The 18,254-nt window shown below is 43.6% G+C and overlaps 1 protein-coding gene across 5 annotated transcripts in view; it reads right to left on the bottom strand.

Moving 5' to 3' along the window:
* The window catches only part of kcnma1a (potassium large conductance calcium-activated channel, subfamily M, alpha member 1a), a gene marked incomplete at its 3' end in the record, with an annotated part of 130,894 nt that overhangs the window by 88,420 nt on the left and 24,220 nt on the right, over positions 1-18,254 (bottom strand). For all 5 annotated transcript variants that reach the window (XM_084561382.1, XM_084561379.1, XM_084561383.1 and 2 more), the window contains exon 2: positions 6,860-7,024. In XM_084561382.1, coding sequence (XP_084417508.1) covers positions 6,860-7,024 — 165 coding nt within the window. The remainder of the gene's footprint in view (positions 1-6,859; positions 7,025-18,254) is intronic.

Here is an 18,254-nt window from a genome sequence, read left to right on the forward strand (position 1 = left end):
TCTGCTATGTTCATCTGCTCATTTTAGTGTGTCCACATTTAGATTTAGTGCAAGACTGATGAGAAGGTCATTAGTTTTGGAGCTACAGCGTGGAGCTAAATGTATTAATAAATCAAGAAATTATCATTTTGATATGATAATGGTGTTAGTGGAAGAGTTGGGGGTCTGAAAAGTTACTACTGTATACACATTGGACATTTCATTTAAAAAATAAAAAAAAATTACTCAAAAAGTCACTCACAAGATTCCTTAAGAGTGGTTTTGAAGCTCAGTTCAAACCCTTTCGGTTAATCCAGATATAGGCACAGAGGTGCAGGGTGATCTGAGATGGGCAGGCGACACCTTGGCAGCCAGCTTACAACCTGTGACGGCACCCACGTGTCACTCAAAGCGTTTATTTAAATGAGTTACATAAAAAATGCTATTAATGAAATTATAGATGCCAAGGTAAAAACATCTCTGCTCTAAACTTGAGCATTTAACTTGGAAGTATATGGGGATTCCTATGTGTTTAGTCCTGCATAGAGGCTAATACCACACCCAAATCCCTCCTTCGCCTCCCTCCACCACACTCTGTCTGCTGCAGTGCCTGTCCCCCGTGGTCCCTCCAGGATAAACACTCATTCATCACCGTTCAGAGGATTTAAGTCAATGCCAATTGGATTGCCATCGACTGAACTGATAAATTACGGCAAATGACAAATTACTAAGCCGTGCGGCCAGCTAAATTCAACAGATGGGAGAAATGGAAAGGAGGCAAGGAGATGGCCTGGAGGTTTTAACAGGCACAGAGGTTGAGTTCAGGGAAATACGAACGGACTGGCTCTTTTATTATAGAGGAACACGGAGTCATGTTACCGAATGCCGAAAAACAGAGGTGAAATATTTGTCCGCGTCCACTTCTATTAATTTACAGATGAATTGGTTTGCAAAATATTCGTGGCGATTTGTATGAAGATGGTCTCCGTGGGTATTGATAGTCTATTTCTCACATTAATGTGACAGGCGCTTTCTCAGGCAGGCACTTTTAACATCCATCCTGTTCATACGCTCAAGGGAGAGCTGGGTGATAACACAAAAGGCTAATTGAGTGAGTGTCAGTAGAATCTTGCCAATATGATCATTTAAGGATATTGATACTGATATGTAAAGACAGCTCATTGTGTGCTTGTGTGTTGTGAGCAGGAGGATGTTTGCAGAATTTGCTGTAAAGACTTGACTTCATTGAGGTTCTCAAACAGGAAATAGAACATTATTTTGTAAACTCCTGATGCCTGCAATGATACATGATAAAGATACCTTACCATACTGAACGCATCATAGACGGTATAAAGATGGACGACGGAACAGCTCCCCAAAAGTAAAGCCAAAGCAAGTAGAGCTCCCCCTGGTGGCTGGCTGCAGTATAGGACATAAGCTCCGCCCCCTCCATGTTAGCGGATGGGATTTGGGCAAAAACTAAAACACATGTCAAATATTTTTTTTCAAGGATGGTTCTGTCATTTTACGTAGCTTTGTTTTAGTTATTAGTTAGTTAGTTATTTGACGCTATTGAAACAGGACACGGCATCATGATAACTACCAGTTGCCATGCCAACAGCTCTGTTCGTGTAATAATTCAACATTCCCTTGCAGCTACTGGAAGTAGAGCAGAGCTCTCTATTGGTTAAATGAAAATGCAGGTGAGTCTGGTGGATGCGTGGGCGGGTCATCGATAACACGGCTCCACGTTTCTCCACTCTCGGACCATACTGCACTGACTCTGGCTCCAAACTCACAAGATGGCGAAACCAGTATCCCCGGGAAAATAGCGTCAGTTTGGCCAATGCAAGGAAGTGGGGACGCTTTGTCCATATTTATATACAGTCTTTGGTGCATATAATTAGACATATATACTGCCTGTTAGTTTTATGCAAAGGGATGAGCCTGTTGTCACGGAGGAGCATGAGATGGTGCTGTGTTGACAGCTGTATCCATGCCGAGGAGTTTACTGACTGCAATAAATTAGTTCCAAACACTCAACAGGAAAGCGTAATTAGCCAGCCCGAACACACACGCACACATAGATTTGCGCTTTTAAGCATGCACACAAGCAACCACCCCCGCGTGCACATGCACACACACACACACACACGTACCTACTCTGGCAAACATGCATCAGACGCACACAGATACATTCACGGGTAAACTCAGGGATGCAAACAGACTCTGGCAGCACCCTTCGGCTGCTGTAAAAAAAAAAAAAAAAAATGCACAAGTATGCTTATGCAAGCCCGAAGGGCTGTCAGTACAAAGATGTACTCATACATAGAGGTAAACACACCGTGCACTAACATAAACAATCGCAGCCTGAAAAGTGGAACACTGTGAATGACAGCTGTTCTCTATGCAGGAAGGAAGGCAATCATGGGGAGTGTGAGAGAACAGTTATTTTCTCCACAACAGGATGTTTGAGGACACATGGAAACACAATGGAGCTCGCTATCCTTACACTCTCTGCACAATCTCACCTTGTTTCCTGCCAAGACGCACACACACACTGTAAGCAACTGTTCACACATAAGATAAGAGAGGGGTAATCGCAGGCAAAAGTGTACAGAAGGAGAAAGCGTGTGAAAGAAAACTGTGCTTCCTGTCAGAGGCTCCACTGTAACAAAAAAAAAAATAAATAAGTGTGCTGGATTTGTCACAGCAGCAGTTAGAATGCACTTGCTGTCACTTTACTGTGAGGAGAAACAGATGTGTTGTATGTGAAGATGATAGGGGTCAATATGCAGAGCTTCATGCAGCGTGTGGGTGGATGGGTAGGCAGAGGGATGACCATAGGGTTTAGGGAGCGGGCCATGTGAACAGATGGTCCCTGGTTGCCACCCAAGATCCCATTAAGAAAGATGGCAGGACTGACCTATTTCTGGACCCGCCATGCGGTGCAAATCCACAGCACAGAGAGATAGGGTGAATATCTACATTCAGAGGTTATAATCCTTGCTGTTTTTGTTGGACATTATGGGATTACATACATTGATACTGTAGCATTATTGTGGGAATCTGTTAGTGGAGACGCCGTGATAATGGGGCAAGAATTCAGCATATTTCCAGCAGGCAGTTGCTTCCTCGGACATCGTGCCCTTGAGCGCCTAATGAGGTCTTTCGACAAAACAACTGGGGTGATACGGTTGTCAAGAAACTGATGAGCTGTCCACTGGCAGAGGTGCTCTCCTTTTCACCTATGTTCCACATGTAGTGCCTTTGTGTGGACAGCTGTCTCCTTGGCCTCAGCGAGACACGTTCTACTTGAGATGCAGCTGGTACTTAGTCATTTAGTTGCTTCCTGCTCTGGAAAGTCCATAAAGACGGCCTCAGTCAATTCATTCAAAACCAGTTTAACACACTGGGCATTGCGTGTTATATTAGAGTTACTGTGTTTTTCTACTCTGTTAATATTGATGGCTGCGCCACCAGCAGAGGAAGCTCTTGAATTATGTTCAAGTCCATCCCATCTTGTTTTCCCATTTATCCTCAAGCTTATTGGCAACTGCACTACACTGGAAACAGGCCATGTGCGAAAGAAGCAGTAAATATTTGATAAGGTGATATTGTAAAGGTGGGTGAAACAAAGAGCTAAAGACCAACAAAGAGGAGCAACACAGGCTCATGCTGTCTGTGTTGTATAAGGCACGTATGGTAATAAATTGGATTTACGTTTCTCATTCCGGTAGGTCAAAGAGATCACAAGAAGACAGGGGAATATGACATATGATCAATCTGAGGCAACAACGGATTACCACATAAGTCATAGTGATGTAGACCTAAATTCTCTCACACAGGTGCCGGTGTGCTCTTTGTTTGCCGTCGCAGCCCAAGGCTCAGCAATTGGATTTCTTGAAAACAAGGTCGCTAATGACCAGAATGATCTGTTCCTCATGCAGCACGCCTGGTCCTAATGGTTATGCAGTGTGGGTGGATATGTGTTCATTAAGTACATTTCTGATCAGAGCAAAGTAGTTTGGCAAAGTCATTATGCGGTAATAACAAAACAGCTCTTGCTTTACTGACGCCGAACACGGAGCAGCCCTGTTTTGTTTTGAAGGAACGCATTTATGAATTTAGTCGGCAGGAGTTGGTTGGGGCGGATGGAGGGCGAACGAAGCGCCCGACTCTCCCACGAAAGATGTGAATTTACAACCCGATGCACGTGTGTGTTTCGCTTTAAGCAATAAGCGCACAGTGTTTAAGGGTTGGAAAAGGCTCTGGTTTCGATTAAATGTAAATAAAAGCGTTCTTTTTTTTTCTGTATTCACCAAGACCACAATGTTTCCCTAAAAGCACAATGAGCCAAATTCTCAATGAACATATTACTCACAAGTTCAGCGTCAACATACTTGTGAATATGTTCGCTTCAAAACCTATTGGCTGTTGCAACTGAATTACATAGGAAAATTATTTCCAGCAAAAAGAGTTGCACCGGAAAACAACATGGGGAAGTCCATATTGCCATGCCACAGGTAAATATAGATTTGTCTGGTAATTCAATAAGCCTGTGGGTATACTTGATCTTTCACTAACAGTAAAGTCGTCAAGGCACACAAACGAACAGTGATGGAAGGTCTGCCTCTTTGCCTACCACAGAGTATCCATCTCATTCTGCTTTTGTGTCCTTCCCCGCCGGGTAGAACGGTGCCTGCACCGAGATATAACCCCACCTGAGTGTGTTTGCGCTTGAGTGTGAGAGAAAGACCTGGTGTGTATGTTATTTCTGCACCGCTCTGCCCAAGCAGACAACCCCCTAATGTCAGATGACTGAGCGCCACCACACAGCAGTTGCTATGGTTACCAGGCAGGTTCTGTGTACACGGATACTCATCGCAATTTTGATCTGCAGTGCTGAGGGGAGAGCAAGAGCCCCACGAAAACCACCTACCCACCTACACACATATGCACACAAGCTCTCGCGCAGGTACTGCATATGTGGAGAAATACTTGCATGTATGCACGTCCACAAATGCACTTACTCCACCCACACGAAGAGATATTCATTCACCTTCACCGAGCACTCACAGTTATGCGCTTCATATAATTAGAGTGAGCACGTAAGCAAACACAGCCTGCTGGGTTGAATTATCTGCCCCACCAGAAGTAGCACAAATCACAGTGGGTGATACACTGGGATATCTATGCCTAGAAACCCCTTTAAAGCAACCTGTGCCTTACTTCTCCTTGAGTGTCACATCCACTCTGTTTTACTCCTCATCCTGCCTATCTTTCTCTCTGTTGGCTTGTCTCTCCAAGTTTCTTTGCTTTCTCTATCTCGCTTTTTCACACACACACACAGATATACATACAGGGCAGATTGGGAGCACTCAGTCAGAGCAGAGATGAAAGAGAGTTGGAGCTGTGTCCATGCCAGCAGAGCTGTGCGAGTGGGGAAGTGATGAAAGAGAGGCTCATTTAGTAAATTGACAGCTCCCTACACGATTCTTCGTCTTTTTTTTTCCACCATGAAAGGCCTGAATCCTTCTCAACTCCAGGCTATTCTCACCAAGCGTGAGGAAACTGTCACATTCCAGCAAACATTAACAATGACAGTGTTAGCATTTTAGCTTGAATCCGTCTCCCTCCTTCCTCCCACTGCGGCTTCATTCAGTCCACGGACGCACTCTGGATGTCAGTGCAAAGCAGGCTGACTGTCAGTAATCTGATGTAAAAAATCTAAGTTAGGACATGAAAGGAAAGCTGGACAAAAAAGTCTGCTTAATGTGGAAATCCGCACGCAACGTATGGTTACCAAAACTGATGAAGACACACAAAAGCTGTTGGCATTTCACACCACATCATTTATCCACGCTGGACATATTGTCCAGGGGTTAAGTTGCACGCGCCCCAATTCTAATCAGTCACTGTGAAGTCTTTCCATATTTTAGGAAGCAAATACAATGAGGCTTGCAGTTACAGGCAGCATGCTGATCATAGCTAACGGGCTGCTGCCCAGTGTAGCCGAGTGGCAGACATCTTGCTAAGCTGAGGGGAGGTTCGCATCAGAAATGCTGGGGATGCACACACTAATGCTGTCTGGTTGCTTAAACCACCACAGGACAAAAAACACCACTGAGGTTGATTAAAATGTTGGTTACATGGTTGGTAGAACATCAAACTGTGTCCTCTTGGATTATGTATCCAAATGAACGGTTACACGACAGCTAAATCTGTGACTACTTCACTTTATGACCATCAGCAAACAGAGGTTAGGCCCCTGCAGATACATCAGGCAAACAGCTTTAAAGCGCAGGAGGAATTCTGGATTCAGAAGTGAGAGATAAAACAAAAAAAGCAGGTCAGTCAGCAGTAACGTAACAAGAGGTAAACCACAGTGACGGCTACTGCACAAACACCACATCTGCTACTTTTTGTCCTTGACAAACAAAACCTCCCTCGCATACAGCTCAATCACGCACATGCACATCCACACAAACAAACAAACACACTTGACCTGGCAGAGGCACAGCAGAGTGAGCTACAACGTGCCACGCATAGGCCATTGCAGTGCAGAAAAGGTCTGACAGTGCCAGCCAAATAGCCAACTGTGATTCAGCGAGGACTGAGCATCCACTGGCTTCAGTGGGGATCAAGTTAATTGCCCTAAAGTGTGACTCCAGTGGGACCTGTATAAAACAGGTGAGTGAATGTGTACATGGCAGTGGATTAATCTGAAAGCGAGCTTGGGTGTGAAAACCACACTGCTTAAGGAAACACCAAACTGCTTCACTTATCCAACTGTGGAAAAGCCAAATGATTAGTGTTCAGAAAGTGTTGGGATTTGCGATTTGACACATTCATATCCATTAGAACAAGGAAAACTTACCAGAACTCTGCCAGTGAGTGTCTGAGCGGAGATCATGACACCGGCCCAGTCTTTGACTGAAGTCATCCATCCCACTTCACTGGCTGGTACCTCCTCCTTCTCATCAGTACCCTTTGGCTTGTCTGTTGCCTGATTGTTGGCCGGGTTGTTCACCTTCTGAGCCTCCTAGAAGACAAAAATCCCTAAGTAAATGGAGCAAAGAGGATAAGACCTAGGTAAGACCCCCAGGGCCACACTAGTTTGTTTAATATAATCAACAAACTTATTATACACGCCAGTCCCTGCTGTAAAACAATATCATGTTATTTTAAGGCTTCTGTTCTCACGAGCTTCTGCACGTCTACATTCATGACAAGCTGCAAACCTCTGAAGGGGAAAAAAGGGGCTGTCACTGCAGCCATCATGCCACGATGGCATCCATCTGCTATGTGCTGATTATGTGTGTTTGAATGAGCGTACAACTTAGACAATGACAGAATGTATATGTAGTCGCTCTAGTTGTTTTGCCCATATGGCTTTTTAAGTTAATTGTTCCTCAGGGTAGAGAGTGTAAGAGTGCGGTTCCACGCAGGCCTTTTAGCGTTCCTTTATGTGTCTGACTGAGTGAGCATAGTTGCGTGGCAGTTCAGTGACATGCTTTGCCTGGCACAGTCACTGCATGCAGCTGTTCCTCTACAGCAACTCGCTCGCCCCTGACTTGACACAATCGGGAGATCAGTTTTACGGGAAATGAGTAGATTTCCTTATGTTTTACAGCCTTTGAGGTAACAAAAGTCTGCAATTGCATACAAAACACACACAAGCACACACTTGCAAAGCTGCACAGTATATGTGTGTGTGTCACCCTCTGTCTCACAAAACCTTGGGGTTACGCCTAGCGATTGGCGTCTGCTGAGAATCCCTGGAATTGCAATAACTTTTAAGCCGTTTGATGGCGGCCCATTGGTACATTCCAAGGAGACAGGCTCATATTACCGCAGGGTACACATGTAGCACTTGGAATACATTTCACAATGTCCCTGCTCACAGTGACATCCGACAAGTAGCCATCAAAGCAGATTATGTGCTTCGTCAACAAAGTGAAATTTGTTCTGTACGTGTCAAATGTCTACAGTTTGTTTTGATGACACCTTAACATCCAAAAAGGATGTCGCTGCGTGCGTTTTAATTTTAGGAACTGTACGTAACCACAAAGACATGCAACTAAAGGCCAGGCGACCACTGAGGTGACCAACATGGGTCCATAGGCGACGCAAAAACAGTGGAACTTCTGCAGGGCTAAAGAGCTGTGCTATTACAGATGAGCCCAAGAGGGTGCTCTGTCCATTTCAAGCGGATTGTCTGGTCAAATTGGATTACATTTGATAATGATATGGCATGGACACAGCTGCCATTTTCCTAATTTCATTCCAACCCCATAACAATGCCAATAAACTGGCCCTAAAAAAGCCTGACTTAGTCATCAGATCATTATCCGTTCCTGCCGTTGGGCCTCTCAGGACTCCAGTGGATAATTCGGTTACTCATGCTTTATATACTCATTAAATGGTTTAGTGTTAGGAGACTCACAAACTTTTGAATTATTTGTCATGGGTGCCATCTGAAGTATTTACTTTTGCTTTTGAACATCTCATGAAATCATGAAATCTGATTTTAAACGACAGCTAGAGCATTAAGAGAGGGGTGTGAATGAAGAAGACTGGAGGTCTTAAAGTTATTAGCCTGATTTTGATATAGCTTTGTGTAAAGTTAAGTGCTGTGTTTGCTCTAATGGATGTTAATTATCTTCCACTCCACCAACCTGTGTTCAATTTCCCTCTTAAGCCAAGAGGTGTGCGTGCAGTTAATTCTTTATTCTCACCAAACTACTGTACGCTTAAACCTAATCCTACATTAAATCTAGCTTTCACCAATTTAATCCTAAATCTTATCTGTATTTTGGTTTGTTATCTTCAAATTTCACATTATGTATGTCACAATTACCCCATAACCAGCAAGACTACCACATAAAAAAAAGAAACACTCATGTAAACAACGTCTGCATTTCAGGCTCATATCAAGTTCAAGCTGGTGTCACAAAATCTTACAGTGAATGAGTTCCAGCTGGAAGAAAGCTGGAGGATATCAGATAAATAATTAAAAGTGTATATGTAACTGAATGTGCAGGCTGCATGACTAAGATTCTGTCTTCTCTTAATCTGCCAACCGGCCCTTGTCCATCATCCTCCAGTACCGGGCCGCGTAGCCAGCATGCGTCTCGCCTGTCACATGCTGCAAATACTCGGCAAAGTGTGTATGCATGCGGGTCGCCGTGCGCGGGGGACGTCTAAAGTTTCACTCTGACTGGCTGTGTGCCTGCTCGATAGCACTCCAGACATGGAGTATGTGTGTGCAAGTCTGTGGCCATCGGTTGCTTCTCATCCAAAATCGCCACGCTCCACACACATACGGCGCACCACGCAAGGAAGACACCAAATCCCCTAGCTACTGATTCCTCCACATTCGTTTTTCAGGCATGCCTTAAGTTCCTTCAGACATCTGTCCAGTCACAGCAATTTAGAGGTAAATGCTGACTGACAGGTTCTGAGTGCTACAACACAAGGACGTGCCGCATCTTTATAATTTAGGTTTTCAAAAATACAAACACCACAGACACATTAAGCGGAGTTTATGCCTCTGCGGGACCTAGACGCTGTAACCTGCACACGTAGCCAACGCCGGTGCGAGCCATTTAATATACTTGTGCGCTCGTCAGTCAGGCTCAGTTTGTAACACCACCACCCAAGCGCTAGTCGGCGCTGTGTCTTTTTTGACAGTCGGGTTAGTTTTTGTTTCCATCTCCTGCTTCACTTTCAACAATGGCGACTGAAACTTCAGCCAAACCCGAGTCATACAAATGTCTGTATTTCCAAACCTCCTCAGTTAACCTCACCGATTATTTACTGAGCCAAAACAATCAATTCGTCAATTACGGACATGGAGAAGCTGCCGGAAATACCAAAGCGGAAACACGCTACCAAGTGGACCAATCACAGCTCTTGCGCTCTGTGTCACCGTGGCGCATAGTTACATTTCTGGAGAGGTGCTCGTCAGTTATCGCGCTAGGCTCTCCGTAGGTGTCTGCGTTGTTGCCGTAGCCTCTGTGTCAACTTAATGCAGAAGCATAAACCGCCTATTAGCTTGAGTTTGTGGATTTCATAAATGTATGAGATTTCAAGAAAAGATTTTCATTGTATTACTTTGTATTTCAGGTAATATACCCTCTGTGTGTAGACCTCCATGGATACCAGTTTAATCTGGGAATAGCAGCAGCTGTTTTCACTGGTACACACCTAAGCTTAAAGGATATAAGAACTCATTCAGCAGCTGTAATGTTTTACTGAATGTGCATAAGTGTGCAGTGGAGCGTAACACATGAATAATGTAGTCACAAACTCATGGCGTGGTTAATCAGAAGAGATATTAAACAGGGGATTTCTTCTAGTTCATCTGAGTAGCCAGCGGTAGGTTAAGCTCAGGAAGAGAAAAGCACCGCAGCAGACCGTTAAGGGAGAATCCATCTGCTGGCTATATATACACACCTGTGATGTCAAACTGGGAGGGAGACAGGCAGAGCGAGAGAGAGAGACAGGCATAGAGGGAGCAGCCGGAGTCAGGAAATGTGTTTATGAGCAAACTCAAAAAAAAGGGACAAAACGTTACAATGAAGCAAAGGCTCAAAATCAATGGATGGTGTGCTAATGCACACTCAGTAGACAGATGAAAAATGAAACCACACAAAAGCGGGAATCAATTCCCATGCACCATGTTTTCTTGTTCACATTTGGTTGGTACATTCCTTAAGGTGGCAAAAGACAAAGAAACATGGGAAGAAATTCTGCGATTCTTTCCGGGTTTGTAATTTATATAGAAAGATGCAACATATTCCACATTTCACATAGCCTAGAAGACAGCCTAACTTCCGTCTCCCACTACATTTTTGCAGGTTTTGCCAGTTGGTCAGCTGGAAACTTATTCTGTGCAATAAATATCTGACGGGCTTTACGCTGTGATGAACAGAAGAGTAACGGCAACAAAGTCGTACACGTCGTCTGAACACTGCACAGGTGAATTTGTTTACAACAAAAAAGCTCTGATTGGATTTAGGACTAACCCACTGCATGCATTCTGGGAAAAAGTAGATTGAGAAATAAGCATGGTGGTATGGAAACTAGTGCTCACTAACCCACTCATATGCATACGAGGAAGTATACCTTACAGTTTGAAGGTACAGAAAGAAATGGCTCAGTTCATCTTAATGTTAATGCTTTGATGAGTTTGGATATCTCTTTGGAAATATCTTGTAACAAAACTGTAATTAAGTTTCCACAAAAAAAAACTGCTCATGTATAGCAACACATCCCTGTTTAATAGTTTCTCCGATGACGAGATGAATACTGTCTTCTATTTCCAGAAGTATTTCTGCAAATACTGTGTACGCGGTGCCAACTTTTTGGTGTTATTTTCAGTTTGAAAATCAATTAAAAGAATGCTTACACTTTCACTAATTAGTGGAGTCTCCCATTACCGTGCTGAATTTAAATTGCCTACCTACACTGTTTACTGCAGTCTCCCACAGCCATATCAGAAATGTATTCAGTTTCAGCTACGACAGCTCAAACAACTCTTTAGCTGGCAGTCAAGCAAGATGCAATCTATCTGTCATTATTTTAGCCTGTTTTCGTCAGTACGGCATTGCAGAAATGAACGGAGCAAAAACACGCTTCCATAGTGAGCTGCAACATGTAGACAGGGCTGCAGAAGCAAATGAAAAAGCTCCGTTGTGCCCTGCTGTTGTGTGAAAAGCACACGCAACATGAGCAGCAAGAAATCAGATTGCTGTCGAAATTATTATTGACAGACTTGTTTTAAAGTAGAAGCAGCCGCTAGAAGAGTGTTTACTGAAGCATTAAAGTGCACTTCCTTGTTGTAACCAGGGGCTGACTGAAATGTCAAGTGTTCAGACTTTAAGTTGCAGATTATGTTTTGGTTTTTGGGTTGTTGTTTTCTTTTTTTTTTTCTTTTTTTGGCTCGTCCTGTATTTTGCATCTGCATTAGCTTCTGTATGTCTTCTGTGAATCTTTAGATTCCACGTCTCATTTTATGTGGACATTTCATTGTCTCGGTGCTGACTGCGTGCACAACTTCACCTAAATAATTACAAATCGATTATGCATGATAAAGCACTGAGTGCAAACAGCCAATCGTACACTTTACAGAGCCTTGCGCACCTGTTAAATTTTCTATTAAAGATGTATGTAGTTCATCTTCCTACTTCTCAAAAGCTTTTTATAACAAGAAAGATGAACAGTGTTAATATTAGGATTGTACCAATTAACAGAGTACACAGGGGAGGCCTGGTAATAATGAGCAAGAGAGGGAAAGATAAAATCTGACACAGGACTGAGGAGAAAGAGAGGAACTGAGGCAAGAACATAGAATGACAGAACAATAAAGCGGAGGAGGGGGTAAGACAACGACACAGATTAAAAGACGCGAAGAGAGACAGGGAAACTGAGCAAGCACAGGCAGAGGGGGAGAAGACAGCGGCATACAGACAAAGATATGGCAAGACAGGGAGACAAACAAGTAGGTGAAATGCAGGCAGCAAGACAGATCAGGAGCAAGAGAATTGGGAAGTCGGAGACCAGGGAGACGGAAAGAAAAGACAGGAGGGCGAGACAGGAACATGCCCATCTGACTCTGCTGATCTAACAGGACTTGGCTTTAACGCAGCTGTTCCTCTGGCTTTCGTCCGCATCGCTGGGGAAAACTCTATTCCAGTGTGGGAGGCTATTTATAGCTTCACCCCGGGAGACGTAAAACTAGTGAATCTCATAACATGCTCTGTTCCCCCTGTTTGCTATTTTAATGCCGGTACAGTTACCCAGTGTCCCTGGGTTACAGATCTACACTGGGTCATGGCAAAAGGGACGAGAGGGGAGGAAGCCAGAGCCTCTTCAAATACTAATTCACAGGCATACATAAACAGGTGCAAGCCGGAATCTGACAACACCATGTGGAGAAAAGCTGTTATTTCTGTGTGTAGGTCATGCCTAGTGAACCATATAGAGCTAAGGAGAGCAAATGGTACAAGCTAATTACTGCGAGCCCATAGGAAAAGGCAGTGAGTTGAGTGACATACATTTACCTCTGGCAACAAAGAAATCCGTACAATTAGTGCCATAAATGTTTGTCATATATCTATAACACTTGCACAAAACACAGAGGACAAAGTTCAAAACTGAAATAGACTCTAGGTGCCGGGACTCTGTAGGCCGAAGCCTGCTGACTGCGAGGTAAAGGGTTTACTTAGGCTATCATGTCCTTTATTTAGGGATTACACAGGTACAGCCCCTGGAAGGCAATCTTGTCAGGACAGCATCCATATTCGACACCACCACGGTCAACAAAAATCCTCCACGCAAATGTAAAGCAGAGGCTGTGTAGCAGCTGAGTACATCTGTGATATAGCTGATACTGTGAACACATTTGATATGTGAAGAGCAACCTAGGAAGCTGTCAGCTTTCATCGCATGACTTAGCCAGTGGGGGCAACGGCGAAGGTTGCCTTCTGGCTTCTCGTGTAGGCAGCAGATATCCAGATAACAGATAGAGAAAGTATCTCACAGGACTAGTTCACAGCCAGTTTAAACTCAACAGCTGCTGACGTCCAACGTGGCTGGTCAACACGGAAACCTTTGGGTTCTGCTGTGACAAATAAGTCCACTTTCTTTCTTTTTTTCTTCTGTTAAACCTGGTTTTGGCAGATTTGTTTGTGGCACTGTGCACCAATAGTTGATGAGATTGAACCACAAGTCCAAACTATCTGGAGACCATCAAGGGTGCTATCACAGCGTGATCAATGGTCTCACCCACCAAGGCTATCAGTGTCACTGAAAAGTTGATCCATCTCCAGAATCACATTAGCCCTGCGCTGCCCCCTCTGTGCCAGGCGTATTTTGAGAACTCCAGGCCATAGCAGGATTAGGTGATTTGTGGACTCCATAAACCGCATCCACAGTATTGGCAAACAGAAGGACAAGCCAAAGGGTTTACATCCCTCTGCATCTCCGCTGGACAACGCGCTCATCTGCGCAACAGGACCGGAACTCATTCCTCCAAATGGCTGCACTCCAAGTACGCTTTTTGTCCCGACTGTGAAGTCGACTGAGAAGCAATAAGACAGTGATATGAAAGAGTATAGTGTGAGCCTGGCAGCGCGTGATGTCTAAAACGTACGTTCTTTCATACGTCCCGCCGCTCGAACAAAAGGCGACAGAATAAAGATACATCTACATTAGTGTTACTTCCTTACAACTGGAGGGAGAGTGAAAGAAAAAAAAATTTAATGTACAGTCCTGTTGATTCATAACGCTGTACTGCACCTCGTCCATTGATACAACATTTCAAGCCCCAGTGGTCCGGGATAAAAATAGACGACGCGGTGAATTGTGGGAGATTGAAAGGTCAGCACTCGTCACCCGTAACGTCTTTGAGTTTTATCATCTTAATGTCAGCAGATAATAGGCGGCCAGTGGCTTAAATGAGGGCATAAAAAAGTTGTAGGGTGCATAATAAAAGTCCCCAAATGAAAGCTTTTCATCGGATGTAAAAGGCCTGGCTAAAGAGCGGAGGAAATTAGCAAATGTCGGGCTCTATCTCCACTCCCATTGGATGCGGTTGTCTGGCAGCTAAGAGCTTTATCTATCAAAAAACCAAACCACATATCCCTAACTGCACGTTTCATGTAATTTGTTATGTGTCTAAGAAGTAAATGGCAACACAGCAGACCTCACAAAAAATCGATAGCATAATTTTCTCGCCACTCCGCAGTACTCTAATCTAGAGGGACGGCTGGAATTCGCCACAGTCACCTCTGCTCCTGTCTGTGAACAGTAATTGACCTTCAACAAGGTAAGCAACTGTCAGTCAGGTACAGACAAAAACCTCCTAATCAACAAATTTTCCAGCGTATTAGTCTGCAAACGCAGATGATGGCCTGCGTAATTCCCGCGGACACCGGACATTAGAAAGATTTATGACCTCAAAGACCCAAAGACCACGAAAAACAAATAAGAGACAACATAATTACTTTAATGTAGATGGAGGAGTGCAGATTTAAGCGAATGACTGAGCAGAAGCGGGGGGAAAAAAAAAAAGTGTGATTGATTGCTATGTACCACCACAAATCGCATTCCACATGTGCACATGCAATAATTGGTCATTTGATTCTCGACAGGTTTAATTTATATTTCCTCACCAGCTGGAGATGGCTTGTTACTATGGCGATACACACACACACACACACACACAGGCTCACATTCTTGTTTTCTATGCAAATCAGGTCTGAATAGAAACACTTCGTTTTGGCCCGCTTAATAAAACTCGACAAATGCGGCCGCCGACATGAGAAGACTCGTGGACATTTACGCGAACGTCATGCGCGTAAACGTCTGTGCTTTGTTCGCGCAATAAGAACATTCAGCATTCAGTGCGTTAAATGATACTAAAGATGTATCCTGAGCCAGACTGTAACCTACATTACTGTTTTTTTTTTTTCTTTTTTCAGAGGCGGCTCATACCATTTTAAGCACATCCGAAAGTAGGTGGAATGAAAAAAAAAAAGGAACGCGCTTGAATGACATCAGCCTTTATCATACTACAGCCATCCATGGAACAACCACCTCAGGCTAATTTCCACCATTTTGGTAGACCTTGTGATTGAGCGTTCCAAGATGAATACACAGACGAGAAGCACCTTTAAATATAGCACAAACAAGGTCTTATAGTATGAAGACATGCATATATATATATATATATATATATATTTTTTTTTTTTTAAAACCTTTCTTCCGTGCTTTGACAATTGTATAAACAATTGCATGTTTGTCGTCCGTCATTTTCGCAGTAAATGCAACAGAGGCGGTCGTCAAAATGACATTGTCGCTCTCGCGGTGCCCGAGACCACCAACCTTTATCTATTCAGCTACGCCCCGAAGGTTGACTCCATTTTCTGTTATTGCTTTAACAAATACGCCTTTCATTCATTCAAGGGCACTTGACAATTTTGCGAGACCGTGTGTGTGCTTGTGTGTGTGTTAAGGGCAATGATTGATTTCTATTTCATCAGGGGGCGCTCGGCTTGTGTCGCCATCGCTTACCACACCTATGAATCAGGAGGTAATAGTGTGTTCCGAGCTCGCAGTCTTACTCGGAAGCGAACCCAGCCGTAGAGAGAGAGAGAGAGGGCTGTAGTCATATCTCTGATAACGGAGCTCCAGGTTCACAGAGCCAATGGGTCCATTTTTAATACAGCATGTGTTTTAAGTACATTTCAGCATGCCACGCAGTCTATTGTGATCATTTCTTGAAATGCTCGGTGAGAAACTGAATGCAAATTGGAAAAAATGCAATAACGCGAACATCCGCAGTTACTTGATTGAGTAATTTTCTTCATTCTTAATGCCCGTAACATTTGTTCCTGACTCTGCCGTTTCTTGTCTCAGTTCACTTCAATCATGTGGGCTATTACACATATGGAAAGAGGACACTCTTACATACAGCTAAGTAAGACCGCCAGTGAACTACAATCCTGATTAAACTTCTACAAAGCCAATTTTAAGGCGCTGCGAAAACTTTTTAAGCTGCATTTGATCGTGTGAGCATTTATTCCTGTCTTCATTCAAGCTTCAAGGTTTGTTTATTTAATGAGCCATTTTGGAGTTCTGCTTATAAAAAGGTTTCCTTCGTCATGTTAACAAACTGATCAGGTTTTTTCTCCGGAGGCTTTTTTCTTCCACACCAGAATTTAAAAATCAGCAGTGCAGAGAACAACAACAGCAACAGCTACGAGAACAGCCTTATCAAGCAGTCACCTGTCTTAGTCCTGATCCCCTATTGCCTTCAGAAGACTTTAATGAGCTTTCCTTCTAAATACGGACAGACGGCTTGCTCTCTGTCAATAGGAGACGCAGCATACAACAGACAGATGAAATCGGGGGCCCCATTACCTTCAGCAGAACAGGCCGTTTAGGTGTTTTCCGAGAGAGGAAAACAAACAAGATGGTAGCTATTGCTCTAATTGGCTCCCTGCCGTCTAACCTGCACTGATCAATGAACCCGCTCTATAAAGAGCAACATCCAGATATGACAGGCAGATGAATTTTTTAGCAGGGAAGTGGTAGACAGTGCACTGAGGTGCAGTATTGAAAGTGAACAAGGAAACAAACAGCAGAGCGCAGAATTGGGGGTCAAATGACTTTTATAGTTGTGCAGGGCTTTTACAGGTTAATCAGCATCTTTTTCAATTATCCTTTACAGTTTGTGGAGAAATTCCCATGTCTTTTACCTCAACCTGGTTTTCCGAAATGAGGTTTCTGATGCTCCAGATAAAAGAAAAGAATTACTGCCAAACATAGGAAACAGTCCTGCACTGTAGCCTGTACTTGTGTAGTTAGAAGCACCAACCAATCACTCCTACTTCCTTTGTACTACTAACTCATGCAAACCTTGCTGGCTTGTGCACTCTAATGCTATTCCATTTAAAAAGATATATTACAGATTGCAGATTACAGATTGTTCACTATACACCATATTTCCACAAATAGTCACCAGAGCTTTAATTTAATTCAGATGCAGAAAGTAACAGAGCTTTTACCGCAAAACATTCGGGACTCGCACATTACCATAAACAACCGCTGACAAAGACACTGACACACATAGCGCCCACAGTGACTGAAATAGAACAATACTTTGGATGAGTAACCCAGAACAACAAAGTGGCGAAAATAGCACGGTCGCATTGTTAATATTAAATTAAAGCAGTAGTGCATGGCATTGTGTATATATATATATATATATATATATATATATATATATATATATATATTGTGTATATATTTGTATATATTCCGTAGGTCTCCCTTGTGCCTCCAAAACAGTTTGGATTCATCAGAGAATGGACATGGGCCTTCTGAGGGTGTCCTGTGGTGTCTGACAACAAAATGTTGTTAGTGGGGGACTTTGGATCCTATGGGTTGAGGGGAGGGGCCTCTGTGGATCCGACTTGTTCCAGTGCATCCCATAGATGCGTGATCAGTTTGGGATCTAGGGAATTTGGAGGCCAGGTCAACACCTTGTGCTGTTCTTTATGTTTTTTTAGTTGTTCCTAAGCTAAGTTTTTGTGTGTGTGCCTGTGTCATCCTGCATCCTACTGGGGATGGCTGCTGCCATCAAGGAGTGTCATTGCTATGGGGGTACCTGGTCTGGTCTGGGTGGGTGGTAGTAACATCTCAGTAGTCTCAGTAACATCCATATGAATGCCAGGTCCAAAAGTTTCCCAGCAGAACATGGT

The sequence above is a fragment of the Chelon labrosus genome, assembly GCF_963514085.1.
Source record: "Chelon labrosus genome assembly, chromosome: 15".
NCBI lineage: Eukaryota > Metazoa > Chordata > Actinopteri > Mugiliformes > Mugilidae > Chelon > Chelon labrosus.